The following is a 17,943-nucleotide window of genomic DNA, read 5'->3' as shown; positions in this document are numbered from 1 at the left end:
TAAAGCACATTTTTACTTTCCGATTTTGTGAGTCCTTTTTCAAAAAAGACCTCATGTACAGAACCCTGATAAAATATTTATTTCAAAAGCCCTAATTTTGAATGAAATCAAAACAGTAAACAAAAAACTAATTCTACAAACAGTTTATGCATCACTATTCATACCAAAGGATTTACAAAGAATAACATGAAATTAAATGAAAGAAAAAATGTACGTATTGGTTTACACACTCGAAAATATTTTTTTAAGCCTAAACTTAGAGACTTAGACTACTTTTATTGTCATTTTGTATACACAGAGTGTATACCAAACGAAATATCGTTTTGTACAGCTTTCAGACAGTGAATGAACAGCAGCTTAGCAGTGAAATAAACATTTCCATTTCATAAAGTGAAGCAGTGATCAAATGTAAACAGTATGGGAGAAAAGACGTGGTGCAAAAATGCACTGATATGGAAGTTCAGTGCATTTCAAGACATATATATATATATATATATATATATATATATATATATATATATATATATATATATATATATATATATATATATATATATATATATATATATATATATATATATATATATATTTATGTCTTGAAATGCTATATATATATATATATCTTGAAATACTATATATATATATAGTGCAAATATGCAGTATCTGCTGGACCTGCATCGAATGATGCTAAGCCCTCTAAAATGCAAATAATATCTACAATCTCTCTGAAACTTATAAGTAACAAACTTTGATCAAAACCTGTAAAGAATATTATTTTCTGGCCTGATTTAAAGGAAATAGCAGTTTCTTTGACTGCTATAACAAAATTTTAATCCGTCATAATATTTTCAGACCCTAATAATTTCATTGTCGCTGATTTCATCAATAATTGATCCACCCAAAATCACTCGCTATGACAACTTGTGTGATTTAAGCTTCACTGGTCATTGGTTTTTAAAAAAGAGCTTTTTCTTCTAAGAGAATGCAGCACTTTGAATAATTAGTTCATGATGACACACTTTGGTTTCCAGGTATTACTACATGAAGAAGACTCCGCATTTTTGAGCAGTACAGTATGAAACATATCGATTATGAAATGTTGGAAGTAATATGGAAGACTGTAAGTTAAGGTGTAAATCTGCTTAGGAAATTCAAGCAGGGACAACAGTTTGAAGTAAATGATGCAAACTGGCCTAATATATATCACAAGATGTTAATAACAGTTTAAGTGCAATCTCTAAACTCATTTTGTTCTTTTTTCAAATGAAAAAAAAGGGTTCGTTTTACCACAGAGCTGCACCTTTGACCCCTCTCTCAAACATAGAGGGCTGATTTTTGAAGCCAAAGTTTGAGATTCATTGTTAGAAACCTTTATTTATTCAGGTAGCCTCATTGACACATATGTTCTCATTTACAGTACAGAAGAGATCTGTTATGCAGCTTCAATAAATAAATATTTTACACATATAAGTCTTTTTCTATTAATATTATTTTAGAAAGATATGATATTTATTCTGCTTTAATCTTTTTGGGAAAAAAACATTACATCATTTATAATTGGGTAACCTTTTGTGTTTGGATGTATAAAAAATACACATACTGTATAAGGAATAATCTATCTTAAAAATAAAATATGTATAATTGTTTTGCTTTAAGTATAATTTATAGAGGTATCTCTTTCCAATAATCAAGAAAACAATCAAGAAAAAAGGAGGATTTCTAGTAATGTGGAAAAGGCCCTTTATATAAATATCAGGAAATGTAACTTGAGTTATTTCATAAACCGTTACAAAGCCAATCATGTCTCTATTTGTGTAAGCCCAGTTGATGTAACTACAACAGTGTATAAAAGCCAAGAAAGGGCCCATCATTATAACGGGAGAATGATTCTAACAAACAAATTGTATTCATGACATAACAACTGAGAAATTAGTACAGTAGCATATTAACTAACTAACCTGCAGTGCATTCTTATTAGAAACCTATTGGTCTGTAATTCCTCTTCTCCAAATAATAAAACTGATCAACTTTATGTCAAGCTCAAATATGCTATTAGCTTGAGTTTTGTTTTGTTTGTGAAATTTCTTGTCTTAACAGAACAGACAGAATATCCTTTCTCCTAACTTTTAAATGCTTCAATTAAGACCACCGATTTCCATTTATCAATCTTCAGGGTTGCAGTGGGGCCAGTACCTATGTCCTGTGTAAAGTGGGGTACACCCTGGACAGGTCGCCAGCCAGTTTCTCTGTGGGAAGAAGCCGGAATACCTAGAGAGAACCCACATGCAAGAAGAGAACATGCATATCTTGGGCCAGGAATCACACCCAGAACCTTCTAGCTGCAAGGCCACAGTGCTCTAAGCTGCACACAGTGCAGCCCACAGTGTTCATTCTTAAATAAGACCAATGCTTTCTTTCCATATAACACCTTCTTTAAAGGAACTCACAGATTTGTTATACAATGAAAAATTCATCCATATTCTCCGACTTGTCCTGTCCTGTCAGGGTCGCGGAGGGGCCAGTGCCTGTCTCTGGCAGTCTATGGGGTATATACCCTCGACAGGTTCCCAGTCTGTCGCAAAGCAACAGTGAAAAATCGTATTAAAATTTTTTTTTTAAATAGGTTTTGACTCATTAGTTTTAAGCTTTGCTGAAGATAGACTCTTGTATGCACCCTGATGCTCTATCTCTCTGGTTCTTTTCCCTGAAAAGAGATCACTCAGGACAAACTCTTTAAATAATACTTCATAACTTATATGTATTAAAAAACAAGGAGACATGACATGAGATTCTGGTAGAAATTGTAATCTTACTCAGATCAGAGAAATTGCTTAGAATGCACAGGAAGCAGCTGCTCACCTCCGGCCTCACCTCTCAGGAAGTGGCCCCGATTAACAGTTAAAAAGGCTTTTATACATCTTCAGTCTGCCACATCATCTTATTTTACATCATACATCATTAGCAGATGATTAGACATCCATGACTTCAGCCTTATAAAAAATATTACACTTCGTTCTATGCTGAAGGACACCGCACTTATTCCTTTTCCAAATCTTTGCCACGTACAGAATAAAGATTATAACTGTATATCCAGAGAGAGGAACTGTCTTAATTAGATTAAAACAGCACTACTTACACGCAACAGGCAGCCAATACCAAGGTGTTATAAACTCACACATTTTCAAAGAAAATTATCCCAACAGCAATGACACATTATTTTCTGTTGTATTCTCTAATCCAATCTGTTCCAGAGAAGGCTTATGAATTCACTTCCACTGCAGTTGGTCAGTACTTATAGTGATAATTCAACAGAACCCAGAATAACATGCTGCAGTGTTCTAAATCAGTGCAATTAGTTTCCTCTCCATTTTACACCCAAATCTCTTCCATAGCTACTGTACAGCAAATCATTTTCTGTCCTGTTGAATATACACTCTTTAATGGGATTATCCCACAAGCCTCAGTGCTCCTATTTCCCTCAACGTCCTTCTCACTGGAATGCTTTTGATCTTTTCCTTAGGAGGAATTAATCTCAAACCTACTCAGCCGTAATGATTCAATTAACTAAGCGGATGTGTTTTTTTAGCTTGTTGGTTAAAATTTAACGTCAACAGTTTCAAAATGCAAACTGGATGTCATTGAACATAACATAGATTATTATTTGTTTATTGCAAGAAGCTCATAAGACACATTTATTTGTTAGATTGATGATCCGGTTTTTTATTTTTATTTAACATCCCTATGTCTTAAAGGTGCCTATTTCTAATTAATCCATAGTAGCCTAATGAATCCATATCAGCATGTTATTAAACATGTTGATATGGTAGTTTACATTAATATAAATGTACCACATATAGTATATAGCTATGTACTATATACACAGTGGCTGTGCATTAATGTAACACAGGATGTCTGGAGGAGCTATGATGGTGTAGCTTCTTAATGCCTCTGATGATATTACCCCCAAAGGTTATGGCAGAGGGATTCACACCCTCCATAACAGATATTTAGATATGGTCAGAGGGCCTTGTATAGCACTATATGGCAGCCTTGCTTCTGTTAATCTGCTCCAAGGAAGCTCTGGCTACAATGTAGCTTTGCCAATATTACTGTGTTAATTATTGAAAAATAATAACACAGAACAGGAATCGCGGGCTGCGGAGGATAAGCGGACCGCAGTGGCTCCAGGGGGGGTTGGGGCGCCACCCATCACTGGCAATCTGGGTGTGGGAGAAACACAGGTTACCTGGTTTAACAGTTCAGTCCATCCTCTCCGAGGAAGGCAAGATCCAGTCAATGGACTGCCAAACAAGATGTGGCTCAGAGTTGTCAAAAGTGTCCCCAATGCAGTAATCCCAGTGAGCAGGCAGGAGACCAATCCAGGTCAGAGAAACAGTTCAGAACTGGACAGTTCCGAGGTCAAGGAGTCCAAAGCCTGACCAAGGGTTCCACCCCGAACAGGAACCAACAGATCCAGGGTTCCAGGAATCCTCAGAGCGTTCAGGCTGGTTCAGAGTTCTGAGTCCAGCATCGAGCTCAGACAGACATGCTCAAATGAAGACAGGCAGGCTCAGTAGTAGAGGGGAACATAGACACAACCAGGAGACAGGAGACAAACACCAAACCCTCTTAATTCACTGGCTTCCAAGACTCAGGACATGAACCAGGACCCTAACTCTAATGGAACAAACATAAATAACTGACACAAAAACATAACACAAATAAACAAAGAATAGACAAATAAACTAAGAAATAGATGAATAATGATCTGGCCCCGATAGCTGGGCTGAACCTTATATATAGCAGAGGAAGAAGGTGAATAAGATCAATGATAATTAGAGAGCAGGGAGGCAACAGCAGGTGAATGAAGTGAGTAATTAGATAAGCTGCCATCATGACAGTGAATGTTTGCATGAATTAGTGAATGGATTAACGTAGTTGTGCTTTGGGGCTCTTGGACTTGTAAAGAGCGTTATAAAACCAGGCCATTGGCCATTTAACATAAAGTCTCTTGGTGCTAACACTAAAACATTAAAGTTTGTTAAGAGTTCAGCCCTTTTAGTCTACAAAATATTCTTGTGCACATTTAATATAATCATAGCATCTATAAAATAAATCCTGATCTCATTTAGGTTGAAATTACTGCAGGAAAGATTCTGTTTTAAAACACAGTCCGAACACACTTACCCTCTTTGTGGTTAACTGTTTCCCACTAATAGCATTAACAGATCGACTGCACGTCATTAATCTGCTGCCAGAAAAGGAAGACAGATTCAGCAATGCTATCTGAGCAGCAGGATATCAAAGGACTGCTTTCTTAGATAATTAAAACATTAATTCCTCCTGGCATGGTGCCTTTATTCATAAAGAAGGATCCGCCCTGGTATTTTGTTGTAAGCCTGTAAACAACAGAGTGGAAATGTGTGGTATTATTAGTCTACCTCTGTTGGACCTGTCTCCTGCTTCTCCGTCAGTTAATGAGCTTGGCCTTTTACTCCCAGATTAAATAGGTTGTGGATGTGAGGGATGAATGTCAGGGCAACCACACGCTTTCCAGCATTAATTGTGGTCTGGCTAAGATTAGTTTCTTTATTTTGTTTTGTTTTTTGTTGTTGTTTTTTTTTTCCCAGAGAAGATTAAATATCACAATGGTTTATGGTTTCATTTAGGATCACCATGTGATATGATTCGTTAGCTAAGACTGTCCCACTGATCTGACTACTAGCATTTTCTTAATTTCACTATATTTGCTTAACAGAAAATTTGAAAAGTGGCTACAGTTTAGGGTAGAACTGTAAATCCTTTCTCTGCTTTTATTATTTATTAATTTTTTTTTTTTTAGGGACATAACAGCAAACCTTTCCAGTGGTTTGGCAAATTATATTGTACTGCCAACTGCTACATCTAAACTACACCAACTCAATGCCAGAAGGATGCCCATCATTTGTCACTTTAATGAACATGCATTGACTGTTTCAAAATCCAGTTGCGGTATTCTTCGCAATGGCACATCGAACACTTTGAGTGATGCTGCCCAGCAATGGAAGCTTGTTTAAAAGATTGTTTAAAAAACCTCGTGACATTTTGGGGTCTTTTGTAATTAATTCTGCAGACAGTTGGTAAACCTGAATCTCAGCATGTACTGACCTTACTCTGTACTCTGACTGATATACTAGTTTTCTTGCTTGTGTTCATTTAGCTAAATAAATAATACTGTAGTTAACTCTGGATAGTTGAGATGTATTGAAATCATATCAGAGATCTAGAGTTTGTGAGAATTATTCATTCTTCTAATATGTTTATAGAGGCAGTTGGGTGCTTGATTTCTACACCTGTGGCCAATTGATCTTGAACATTGACCACCATTTAAGATTTCCCCATTTATGATTGAAACAAGTAAGCACAATTATGTAGTTGTGTAAAGCAATGTATTGTAGTGAGGTAATGATGAAAAATACCAGCTAAGTTGAAAAAAAAAAAAGACCATTATAACTCGGTTCATTTTTTTTTTCTTTTATTTTAATCAGGGTCCATGTACATGTATCAGTTGTACTGTGCATGGATTGTACAGTTAGTATGGTTTAAAATATTATAAGAGCAGGAAATTAAACAATGAACCAGAGGAGCATTTGTTCTTCCTCCATGTTCCAAGGGGAGATGTTTATTTCCTGAACTGAGAGATTGGGGAAGGGATCTTGATGTCCTGACCTCTCTCAAGCCTCTTCTCACACTCAATAAGGTAGTTGACGCCATCAATTACTAACTGTACCAGCTCGACCTGCAGAGGAATCACATAGAGTATTTCAGAGCATGGGCGTAGGTTTGCATAGGGACCATAGGGACATGTCCCTACCAAAATTTTGAACCGACCTAATTGTCCCGACCAATAATTGGATGTGAGCAACGTGTTTATAATTTACAGCAGTAGTTGTTGCAGCAGTGGCTTCTTTTCCTCTTGCAGCTCCTCTGCCTGGTCTCTCCTGTCCCTTTCATGTAGCAGCGCATGGAACTGTGCTGCGCTGTTTAACTCCACTCTCATTGGTTGTTCTGCCTTAAGTTCCGCCTTCTCTCTCTCTGATTGGCTGTTTTCTAGTCCGCGTGTGCTTGGAGCACAACATTGAAAATTTATTCACACTAGAATGCAGCGGTTACTACAATTAATATTAGGCTACAAAACTAGTCTCAATAAAAAAAATGAATATCATGTACACTAAAAAACAAAAACCTTTTTTTTTTCTTTTATAAAACGAAATATTCTGAGTCAGCCAGGAGTTATGAAGACTGCTGGAAAAATGGGCAAATAAAGGCTGTAAGCCATCAACATTTCTGATTCTTAGCCACAGCCAACTAAAAGAGAAAATGTGAGGGTTTCCTTTTTACCGATATTAAGTTGATATTACTGTTTTTATTTTTTTGTTTTTATTTTTACAATTTTGATATGATAACTGATCTAATTGCTCTGTGGGGAAAGGCACATTTTACTTTTATATTACTGTATGTTTTAAAGTCTCTATACTCCAGTTAATGATGAATCACATACTAAATTAGTTGACGATTATTAAAATAATCAATTAATATGATTCATTTTTTTCAGCCCCAGATGAAATACATGATATTGGCTACACAGAGTAACTACAGCCCAGATGTTCAACTTTTATAGTGAAGTTAATATTTTAATGAATGTATTATTTTGCTTGATACAGAGAGAGCTTGGTAGGTACAAATATTAGAGTGGTGTTTAACTCTGCACAATTCTATATCTTCAAAAGAAAATACTGTATTTACCTTCTCTCTTAGTCGTTCAAATGAAACCATTTTCAAAGTGGAAAAAAGTCCTGATTCCACATTCTTCAGAGCCGGTGATACTTCAAACATCTAAGCAGCATCGAGTGTAGAGCTTATAACATTTTTATTAATGGAGCAAAATGTTGCTTTTCTCTTTTAACAATGAATTCCTCTTATCAGTACGGATGCTCACATCGAGCATAAAAAAGGGCATGCATATTGCATAGCACCAATGACACCAGACCAATAGTGTCCCTACCAAAGTTCAAATCAAACCTACGCCCTTGTTTCAGAGGGTGTTCTTTCTGTAGCAATGATTACTTTTAAACCACTCTTAATATAGATGTTTCACTTTATCCCTGAGGTCCAAAAGTATGTTGAATTCAAGTGACTTTATGAAGAACCTTTTCCCCTATATTTTAGGGGGGAAATAGTATTTTAATACTCATCCTTATCTTCTATAACTACAGTCTGAGTTGATATTGCTTTGAGCATTGTGGAATACATTTAGATGAATATAGCAGTTCCTTTAATAAGTAGTTAGGAGAAATTATGTATCATTCCCTGAGATCAGCATTCCACTATTTTCTGAGAAGATAGAGCCCTGACCTTCCACATTTATGATATTTTTTAAGTGTTTGATTAGTAAAGCCTACAACCACACAGTCTAGTTAGATATTTTTCACTACTGATTGAGCAATGGAAAAAATAGTCTTTTAGCCTAAAGAGGCACTTCCCTGCCAGATTTAGAAGTTAAAGAGCAGGTAATAAGGTTATTCCCAGCCAACACCTGCTTGCAATGCAAAATGACCTACAAATCAGTATAAAATGTCTTAAAATAAGTGTATTTAACTTTAATTTGAGTAGGTGGATAATATTATCTGCCTATGTAATTAGTATTTTTACCCTTAAAATAAGACAAATAGATGTTATGAACTTTAAACACGAGACTGCATTTGTTTTTTTCTTATTTTAAATGCAAATTGTTTCATTCCATTTGCAAAGTCTCTCACATACCTGCTCATGTCAAGTAAAAAATACACCTAATTTAAGAAAAACTGAATTACTTAGATCTCATTTTTTTGCAGTTTGCAATTTGTACACTGACCTCAGTCTGCACTGTGAAAGTGATCTAGAAATAAGCAAAATGCTCTTAAATTAAGTGTATTTATCCTTAATTTGAGTAGGTCAATAAGATGATTGACCAATGGAATGAGAAATTGATAATTAAAATAAGATTATTAGACAGTATGTAACTGAAATACAGCACAGATTTTTTTTCCTTATTTTAAATGTAAATTGTCTCATTCTATTGGCAATAAAAGTGTCTCACTTATCCGCTAAAATCCAGAAAAATGCACTTAATTTAAGAAAAATTGAATTACTTAGATCTCTTCTTTTTTTCAGTTTGCGATCAGACCTCAGTCTGACTATACTAGCTGCTTTCTGGCTTTTAACTTTTTAAAAGTTTTACCTCTGATTTTCCCAGACGGTCGAGGTTGGAGATGTCGAAGGTGTCTCCAGTGGCAACAGTATCCACTCCCCCTGTTCCTCGCTTCTGTAGTCTCAGATTCTCAAGGATTTTTTTAAAGCGGGCGTCCTACATTTCAACCAGCACATAATCTTCACACATCAAAGCATTACATAATGGGGTAAGAGGTACTTGTGCAATACTTGTCCAACCTTGCTGAGAAGTGGCAGGCGAATGTGCACGCCAGCCCTGAGCCCCGTGCCGAGGTTAGAAGGGCAGGTCAGGATGTATCCCAAACGTTCGTTCCACATGAACTCCCATCCTCTCTCTTGAATAAGATGCTCCACCTTAAGGTTACAAATAAGTGTATTGAATAAAATTTTAATTTTCCTGTTTAAAAAAAAACAACCTCCATCACATCACACGTTTAAAAATAAAGGATTTTAAAGAGTTAAATGTGTTTACTGTGCGCAAAGAAGTAAATCTATTTCAGACCTGTTTAAGGCCTCTGCAGAACCTTTCAAACACTCGCTTCATATTTCCTCCCTTCTCCATGGATATGATCCTGGTGTGATCCTCCTCATTTATCCAGATCAAGAAATTTTTCTCATTGTTGTGCCTGAATCACATAAAAGAAATCTTGATTTGCACCTCGTCTGTGAATAGTTAATAAGAAATCGGTTGCATTACTCGTCATTAGATTATTATTAAAATCACCTCTATAGAAGAGGAAAGAACACATTAACCCTAAAGGAGTCTCTTCTAATCAGATTACCAGTATTCTCAGTAAGTGAAAATAATACCTTGTGATGTGAATTTACGCCAAATGTGTAAACAGGTTTGTCCTACTTTTAACTCCAGCCATTGAGACCCAGCACAGAAAAAACATTCAATGTCATCCAATTACTTGCTTCAAATTGGAGTTTTCCTAATGGTTTTACTCGCAGAGGGCAATAGATTCTGATGAAAACAATTGATATCGATTGCTCGTTAACTGAAAAATTACTGCAACAGTACCAATAAAAACTGCTACTCAAAATGGTAAAAGCTACATCTAAACTGTTTTCAAACAAGAAAAACAAAGAGAAAAGGTTTTAAATAACTTAACAAAAGATTATAGGATTGCAATAAGTTATTGGTTTCTTGTATTGTCAAATATCGGTGCTGCATCGGTATGAAATTGGTTAAAAGGAACTTTAGGTGGAATAATTTGAACAATTACATGATGGCCTTATCTGGTGGGTAATTATATCTACAGCACAGTTTATCTTTGGATAGAAATTTGACCTGTACTGCTCTTATGCAGTGTCAGGTTAAAGTGGGGAAACACTGTAAGAATAACTACATGAATGAGCTCCTAGATATATTCCATAATCTAAACTAATTCTATTAATATCAATTGAAGATCCAGTTTAGACCTAAAAGGCTTTTAATCATTTTGATTTATTATTAAATTCAATTGGTAGCTTTTACAGATGCCAAATGTAGGGCCAAGCAAACTTCATACAAGTCCATATTGTGTCAACATATGTTTAGATATTTACTGAAATAAGATAAAAGATATAAGGCTGAGCTTGAAAAGGCAGGATTTCCTCTAGACTGTTACATTTTACTTACCAGATACCACGAGCATCAGGCCAGTCTCTGGCCATCCCTGCTGCAGTGAGCAACGGTGATACAGGTTTATCAAACAGGAAGTGCTCCTGATTGGCCGGTGAAGGAACAGAAGAGTTAGTGAAAAATACTAGACAGCATGCTTCATAAAGGATCATGACCAAAAGCAGCAATGTCCTTGTTTGAGTGTCAACTAACATCTATTAGTCGCTGTTGCTCTGCATCAGTCATCTCCCCCAGGCTGTAGTATCGACCAGCTAAGTCTTCTTTCAGGCCAGAAAGAGCTGTGACAACCACACGCTCCACCTCACGGCGCTCAGACCGTGTGCATGCAGGTGGAAGGCTCAGTCCACGAATGCTGCGTCCAGTGCGCACACGAGATGACAACACGTAGCGCTCATCAAACACTCCTGAGGTGATCTGAAAAAAGGAATCATAGGTTACTCTTTGCGGGAGTTTCTATGAAATATTAACAATTAGGAGTGCCACCTTAGAAGCATCCAGATCAGTGGGGTGCTTCATTGTGTGAGGATCGTATCCATTATGTCTGTCCTTAATGACAGGGTCAAAGAGCTCAGCAAAAACCTATTAGGAAGAGAAAAAAATAAGCAAATATCTTTTGCTTAACAAAATTGGCAACAACAAGTTGCTGGGGTACAAAACCAAACCTCGTAGCTTTCTTCATCCCCAGCCACCATGCCGACAGTCTTAATGAAGGGGTGCCCTGGGTTGTCCACCCCTGTCTGGATGCACTGGTCCAGGCTCCAGTTGTTGGGTGTTACCTTGTCCCTCAGGCGGGCATAAATGGTTGGGGTCATGGCTGAAGCCATGCAGTTGTTGTGCTTTCTTAGGGCTGGATAATCAGCACTGTAGAAATGCATTTTAAAAAGTTTGCTGTAATCTGCAGTTTCAAAGAATAAATCAATTAGTGTATATCTATTTAACTAAAAGTATTTACTTAATGTTAGTCTGAAGTCAAATCTAGTACTGCTTTACTCTGAGCCTTTTAAACAATATGTTTTCCAGAAATGCACCTGGGGGGATAAAACCTCCTCCTTTCAGCTGCAGCAGTGTTATCACTGAGGAAAAATGTAGATGCCAAAGTGCCTGCTCCCATGGCCATTATCATGGCTGTGTTGCGGCCGGTGATCATGCGGGTGAAAGAGTTTGCCATGCTTATTTGGTCAAGGTTACCTGGCAAAAAGCAAAAGGTCAAATTCAACGTTTCACAATTCCTTCAGCCCTTGAGTTAGATCACACTTCCCAACTAAGTCGCTGTAGATGAAACATATTATGAATTGTTTGGTAAAAACGTCAACTTTGGTGTATATTTGTGTATTTGTCTTGACTTGAAATGTGTCAAATCATTCAAATAGATGCCAGAATATTAGAGAATTATGTGTGTTATTTAAAATTGTTTTATATATTTAGAAAATATCTAAATTATTTTGAATATACACAGTCCGATGATTGGGATCATTTGGGGTTTCTTTAGATTATGTTGCCAAAAATATTATTATATGAGATTTTTGTGGTGCAATGCAAAAATGTTGAAATACCTTTGACTATTTTAGCACGAATGCCCATAATTGTGGAGACTGCATTCAAGTAATCAGGACATCTGTCCAGTTAGCTGTCTTATCTATGAATGTGTAGCTATTGACCCAGAGTGAAAGACCGTTTAAAGGCTCCGGAAACCTTTGCATGGGTTATCATTAATGTATTTTTTCAAAGTATTATCATTTTCTAGAATACTGAATTTTGGGTTTTCATTATCTGTAAGATTAAAATTACGAGAAACAAAATTTCATAATACATAATTATGTGTAATAATTCTATCAGAGTTTCACTTTTTATTTTTATGCAACATGTCAATTTATTGAGATTTAGATGTATAAGCTTAATATAAAAGCAAATAAAGAAAGAATAGGCACTTAGAGAATGGGTAGAACATTTAACATAAAAGTCTTTTTAAATTAAAGGTCTCTTAAGCTGTTTTTTAAAGGCATCAACAGAGTCAGCCACATGGAGAGATCAGGCAGGTCATCCAATAGCCTGGTGGGGGCTGTGGTCAAAGGGACCAATCTCCTCAAGCATTATATTTTATTACAAACAAAGTAGGAGTGGCAACCTAGTGGTTGGGGCATAGAGTTTAGAATCCTGAGGTTTTGGGTTCAAAAGACTGCCACGCTGGGTCTCTGAGCAAAGACCCTTAGCCCCACAATGCTCCCTGGGCGCCGCAAATGGCAGCCCACTGCTCCCCAAGAGAGAGAATTTTGTTGTGATGTACTTGTGACAATGTAATGACAATAAAACACTGGGGGGAGAGGCAGGTAAAGACACAGAAAAGAGTCAAGATGGCATGCCGTGTGTTAAAGGTTTTCATAGAGTGTAAGAGTCACTTAAAGTAAAATTCCCCCTAAAGAGATTGTTAAAAGGAAGATTAGTTGGGATTTGAATCTTCAAGGTTATACGAGGAGAGAAAAGAGAAGAGGGTGAGACACCAGTGCCCTGTGACCCTTGTTTAAATACAAGAAGTCAGCACTGTATTTATTTATTTTTACATTGAACAGTTGTAGAACAATATACTAAGTTGAATCATATTAATCAAGTGTAGAAGACAAAAATGGAGGTTTGATAAAGATAACATTTCTTACAAATGTCAGCTAACAGATGGCTAACATGTGATCAGCAGGCAGCTTAAAAGGCTCTAATATAATTGGCTGCTGTGTAGACAGCGGGTGAGTTTATCCAATGAGCTACTTTCAGGTGAATGAAAGGGTGCAATCCTATTGAGTGCAGTCTATTCTGAAAATATTACCTTTCATTTATAATTAACATGTAAATCATCAAACTTTTAACACGCAGTGAAAAAAATATGATAACTGATATTGTGGTTGATTTAAAAAAATATATAGTTTTTATTTGTATTAATGGAGTAGTTATGGACTTATTTGTGGATAAGCACTTATTAAGTCTGGATCTATATCATGCTGCAAATTGGAGAGAAGGAAAGATAAATAAGCCAGTAGTGAGAATTTCAGGTGCAGATCACTTACCTTCACTCAGCTAAAAAGAGGAAGAGGTAGAAGGAGGCCAGAGAGTTTCCTGAAGCGAGGCTTGATCTGCAAAGTGAGTACAGACTGAAGAATGTGAAGAGGATCAGCGACGGATGTAGCTACAGCTCCTGGATTAGCCTCTGCCAGGCCATCAGATGGAAAATCCTCTTTCCTCTGTCACTCATAATGTATGCCTTCTTGCTCAAGTTCTATCTACTCTGAAACATGATAACTTCTGCTGTTTGCATAAACGAACTGAGAAAACATTACCGCACACCAAATACAGACCCACTGATTTATGCGTTTTCATTTATCATTCATTCCATTCATAACAAATCATTTCTGCTTCCAGAGTTGTTTCAGTTTAGCATTAGCAATCAAATATAAGACAATTGTTATAATTAAGAACGTTACCAGGTAATTGTCATAAGGACTTAGAATTAAAAACAAATATTCTTTGGTAAAACTGACATTACCTCTGAGTCTTTATTTTTTCAGATGTTTTGTTGTTTTTTGTTTAATTGTTAAATTATGTCTTAAGTTTTCATTAATTACTGAAGCTGATACATTGGGGTGTTTTCCAATATAGCTTATTCCTTTTTATATATTTATAATTCTCCCTTTGTGTTTTATTTTTTTATTTATTTTATTTTATCTTTTTTTTTTTTTTTTTTTTGCTTAATATGTCTTTTGTTCATCGTTTTCCTTGTTCAGCTCCCACTGGCCTTTTTTTATTTACATAGAGTCCCCCATTTCACTCTCCATCACAGTTAAACCACATTCTCCCCATTACACTCAGGGGGGTTCAATGCTGAGCTCCATGGTGGTGCAAAGAAACACTGTTTCTTTGTAGCATGAAGGTTCTATGTTTTGTAACCCACAAGGTTCTTTCTGCATGGTGTTTGCATGTCCTTCCTGTGTCTGTGTGGGTTCTCACCTGGTACTCTGGCTTTCTCCCACAGTCCAAAAACAGGAAAGTTGGATTCTTTGATAACTCTAAATTTCCCTGTGTGTTCCTTTTTGGCCATCTGAATGAGAACCAATTTTCTAATTTTATCAACAAAATGAGGTCCAATTGTTGTAAGCGAGTCCTTTGTTCTTGTCCTCACAAGCTATTTTGCTAGGTTGTAGGTTTAGGGCTTAAGTTTGAATTCAGTTTAGGCTTAAGAATAAGGGGAATGCAGTGGTAATGGTTAGTTTTAAGGCATTGAAAGATTTGAAAATGACTGTGATCAATTGAGGTCAACAGTAGTCAGTTTACTGGTGACCTGACCAGAGTGTACCTTGCCTTTTGCCCATAGCCTGCTGGACATAGGCATGGCCATGATAGACAATTAGTATAGAATGGCTGCATCATTGCCATTTTCCATTCAACCAATGGTATATCTCACTTCTTTCATTTTGTGAATTAAAATAATATTGAAAAAAGTGTTGCAAAAAACGAGTACAAATTGTGTGTAAGGCATTGATATCTGTGAACCTCAAATAGTCAAAGGATTATCATCTTAAATATTCTCAAATTAGGTAGGTAGGTAGGATTGCCCTGTTGTTGGAATGTAGTAAAGAGTTCAGCATGTTGAAGTAATGGAGCTTCTGCAGTGCCAAACGTAGGAGTCGATAATGCCATTATGGCAATTTTCTGTCTGAAAAGCTTTTTTTTACAAAATTTTACAGCAAGCATAGATTGTTTTCAATTGTTACTGTAGATTCGAAGCACTTCATTTGACCTGTAATTAAGACCCTTTAAGGCAGCCATAATAAAGCCTATATGTTAAATATTAGATGTAGCTACGGACTGTTTAATGAAGGTAAACATCCAAAAATGGTTTAAGTATGCTGTCTGCTGGATTGCAAATGCGAATCCCTTTGCACCTTCTTTGTAAATTTGCTACAAGCATGTCTGCACCCGTTTTCAGACACACAAACCAGTACAGAGACATCTAGGTTTAGTTACACCTAAATATGTGTATTAATTTATTAGTCTGATGTATTAGTCTAACATTCTGAGAAATGAACTGTGTTGTGTTCATCAGCTTGAAACAGAGAATCATAACACGATCGAAGAGTTGTAACAGTCTTGTTTAATTATTTTATATAATGTGTTTATCATAGTGAGAAGCGTAACTGACATTAATTATTTAATTAATTATCTTTTCAAAAACTTTCCAATTTACAGAATATGTTAGTTGGGAAAAATAGGTGTGTTTATAAATACTTTTAGGTGTAAAGAAAAACAGTATTTTAAAGACTTAAGCATAAATTACAATTACTTGAATGTTTATATTTTCTTAGTTTCAACTTTTTAAAATTGCTTACTTGCCAATTAGGTGTATTACAATTAGACTGGGCTTACAAAGTGGATCTTTAACATCACAGGTCTAGGTGCCAGGCTATAAGGTCTCCAGGTTACATCCTCTTGTAACAGTCGTAATTGTGTAGTGTCTCTTTAAGTATTGCTACTACACAGCCTCTCTGTAGAGAGCGTGGGAGAGTTGCAGCCCTGGACAGTAGGGCTGCAAATCTGTCAATTATTTTTTCAATTAATCGATTAATAATTGCATAGCCAAAGGTTGCTTAAAGATTTTTTTTTTTTTAAATTAAACCATGTGAAACTAAAACTTTTCTACTGAAGGAGTTCTTTTTATAGCATACTAAATTATATAAAATTGTTGTTTTGTTTTTATCATAAATGCTAATTGCTAAATGCTGCTCTAAGTGGGTTGCTCTGTCAGCTAAAAGCATGTTTTAGAGTTTCTATACTGTAGTAAATGATTAATCGATTACTAAATTAGTTGAGGATTATGTAAATAATCAATTAATCACGATTAATCCGATTGTTTCAGCCCTACTTGACAGATTACCACATAGACCTTAAACATACACTATATTGCCAAAAGTATTTGCTCACCCATCCAAATTATTGGAATCAGGTGTTCCAATCACTTCCATGGCCACAGGTGTATAAATTCAAGCACCTAGGCATGCAGACTGTTTTTACAAACATTTGTGAAAGAATGGGTCGCTCTCAGGAGCTCAGTAAATTCCAGCGTGGAACTGTGATAGGATGCCACCTGTGCAACAAATCCAGTCGTGAAATTTCCTCGCTCCTAAATATTCCACAGTCAACTGTCAGCTGTATTATAAGAAAATGGAAGTGTTTGGGAACGACAGCAACTCAGCCACGAAGTGGTAGGCCACGTAAACTGACGGAGCGGGGTCAGCGGATGCTGACGCGCATAGTGCGAAGAGGTCGCCAACTTTCTGCAGAGTCAATCACTACAGACCTCCAAACTTCATGTAGCTCAAGAACAGTGCGCAGAGAGCTTCATGGAATGGGTTTCCATGGGCGAGCAGCTGCATCCAAGCCATACATCACCAAGTGCAATGCAAAGCGTCGGATGCGGTGGTGTAAAGCACGCCGCCACTGGACTCTAGAGCAGTGGAGACGCGTTCTCTGGAGTGACGAATCGCGCTTCTCCATCTGGCAATCTGATGGACGGGTCTGGGTTTGGCGGTTGCCAGGAGAACGGTACTTGTCTGACTGCATTGTGCCAAGTGTAAAGTTTGGTGGAGGGGGGATTATGGTGTGGGGTTGTTTTTCAGGAGCTGGGCTTGGCCCCTTAGTTCCAGTGAAAGGAACTCTGAATGCTTCAGCATACCAAGACATTTTGGACAATTCCATGCTCCCAACTTTGTGGGAACAGTTTGGAGCTGGCCCCTTCCTCTTCCAACATGACTGTGCACCAGTGCACAAAGCAAGGTCCATAAAGACATGGATGACAGAGTCTGGTGTGGATGAACTTGACTGGCCTGCACAGAGTCCTGACCTCAACCCGATAGAACACCTTTGGGATGAATTAGAGCGGAGACTGAGAGCCAGGCCTTCTCGTCCAACATCAGTGTGCGACCTCACAAATGCGCTTCTGGAAGAATGGTCAAAAATTCCCATAAACACACTCCTAAACCTTGTGGACAGCCTTCCCAGAAGAGTTGAAGCTGTTCTAGCTGCAAAGG

At 36.8% G+C, this 17,943-nt stretch overlaps 1 protein-coding gene across 1 annotated transcript; it reads right to left on the bottom strand.

Moving 5' to 3' along the window:
• Positions 1–6,493: 6,493 nt before the first annotated feature.
• On the bottom strand, positions 6,494–14,058 carry LOC119798519 (creatine kinase U-type, mitochondrial-like). Its single transcript, XM_038308030.1, has 10 exons — positions 13,930–14,058; positions 11,905–12,064; positions 11,539–11,737; positions 11,360–11,455; positions 11,069–11,290; positions 10,874–10,959; positions 9,752–9,875; positions 9,469–9,603; positions 9,260–9,385; positions 6,494–6,778 (listed from the first exon to the last, which is right to left on the bottom strand). The coding sequence occupies exons 2-10, from the start codon at positions 12,042–12,044 to the stop codon at positions 6,662–6,664; spliced, it is 1,245 nt and encodes a 414-aa protein (XP_038163958.1). The 5' UTR covers positions 12,045–12,064; positions 13,930–14,058; the 3' UTR covers positions 6,494–6,661.
• Positions 14,059–17,943: the final 3,885 nt, after the last annotated feature.

Source organism: Cyprinodon tularosa, unplaced genomic scaffold (assembly GCF_016077235.1).
Source record: "Cyprinodon tularosa strain WSP-4 unplaced genomic scaffold, ASM1607723v1 ctg63, whole genome shotgun sequence".
Taxonomy (NCBI): Eukaryota; Metazoa; Chordata; class Actinopteri; order Cyprinodontiformes; family Cyprinodontidae; genus Cyprinodon; species Cyprinodon tularosa.
This window is presented reverse-complemented; position numbering and strand designations above follow the sequence as displayed.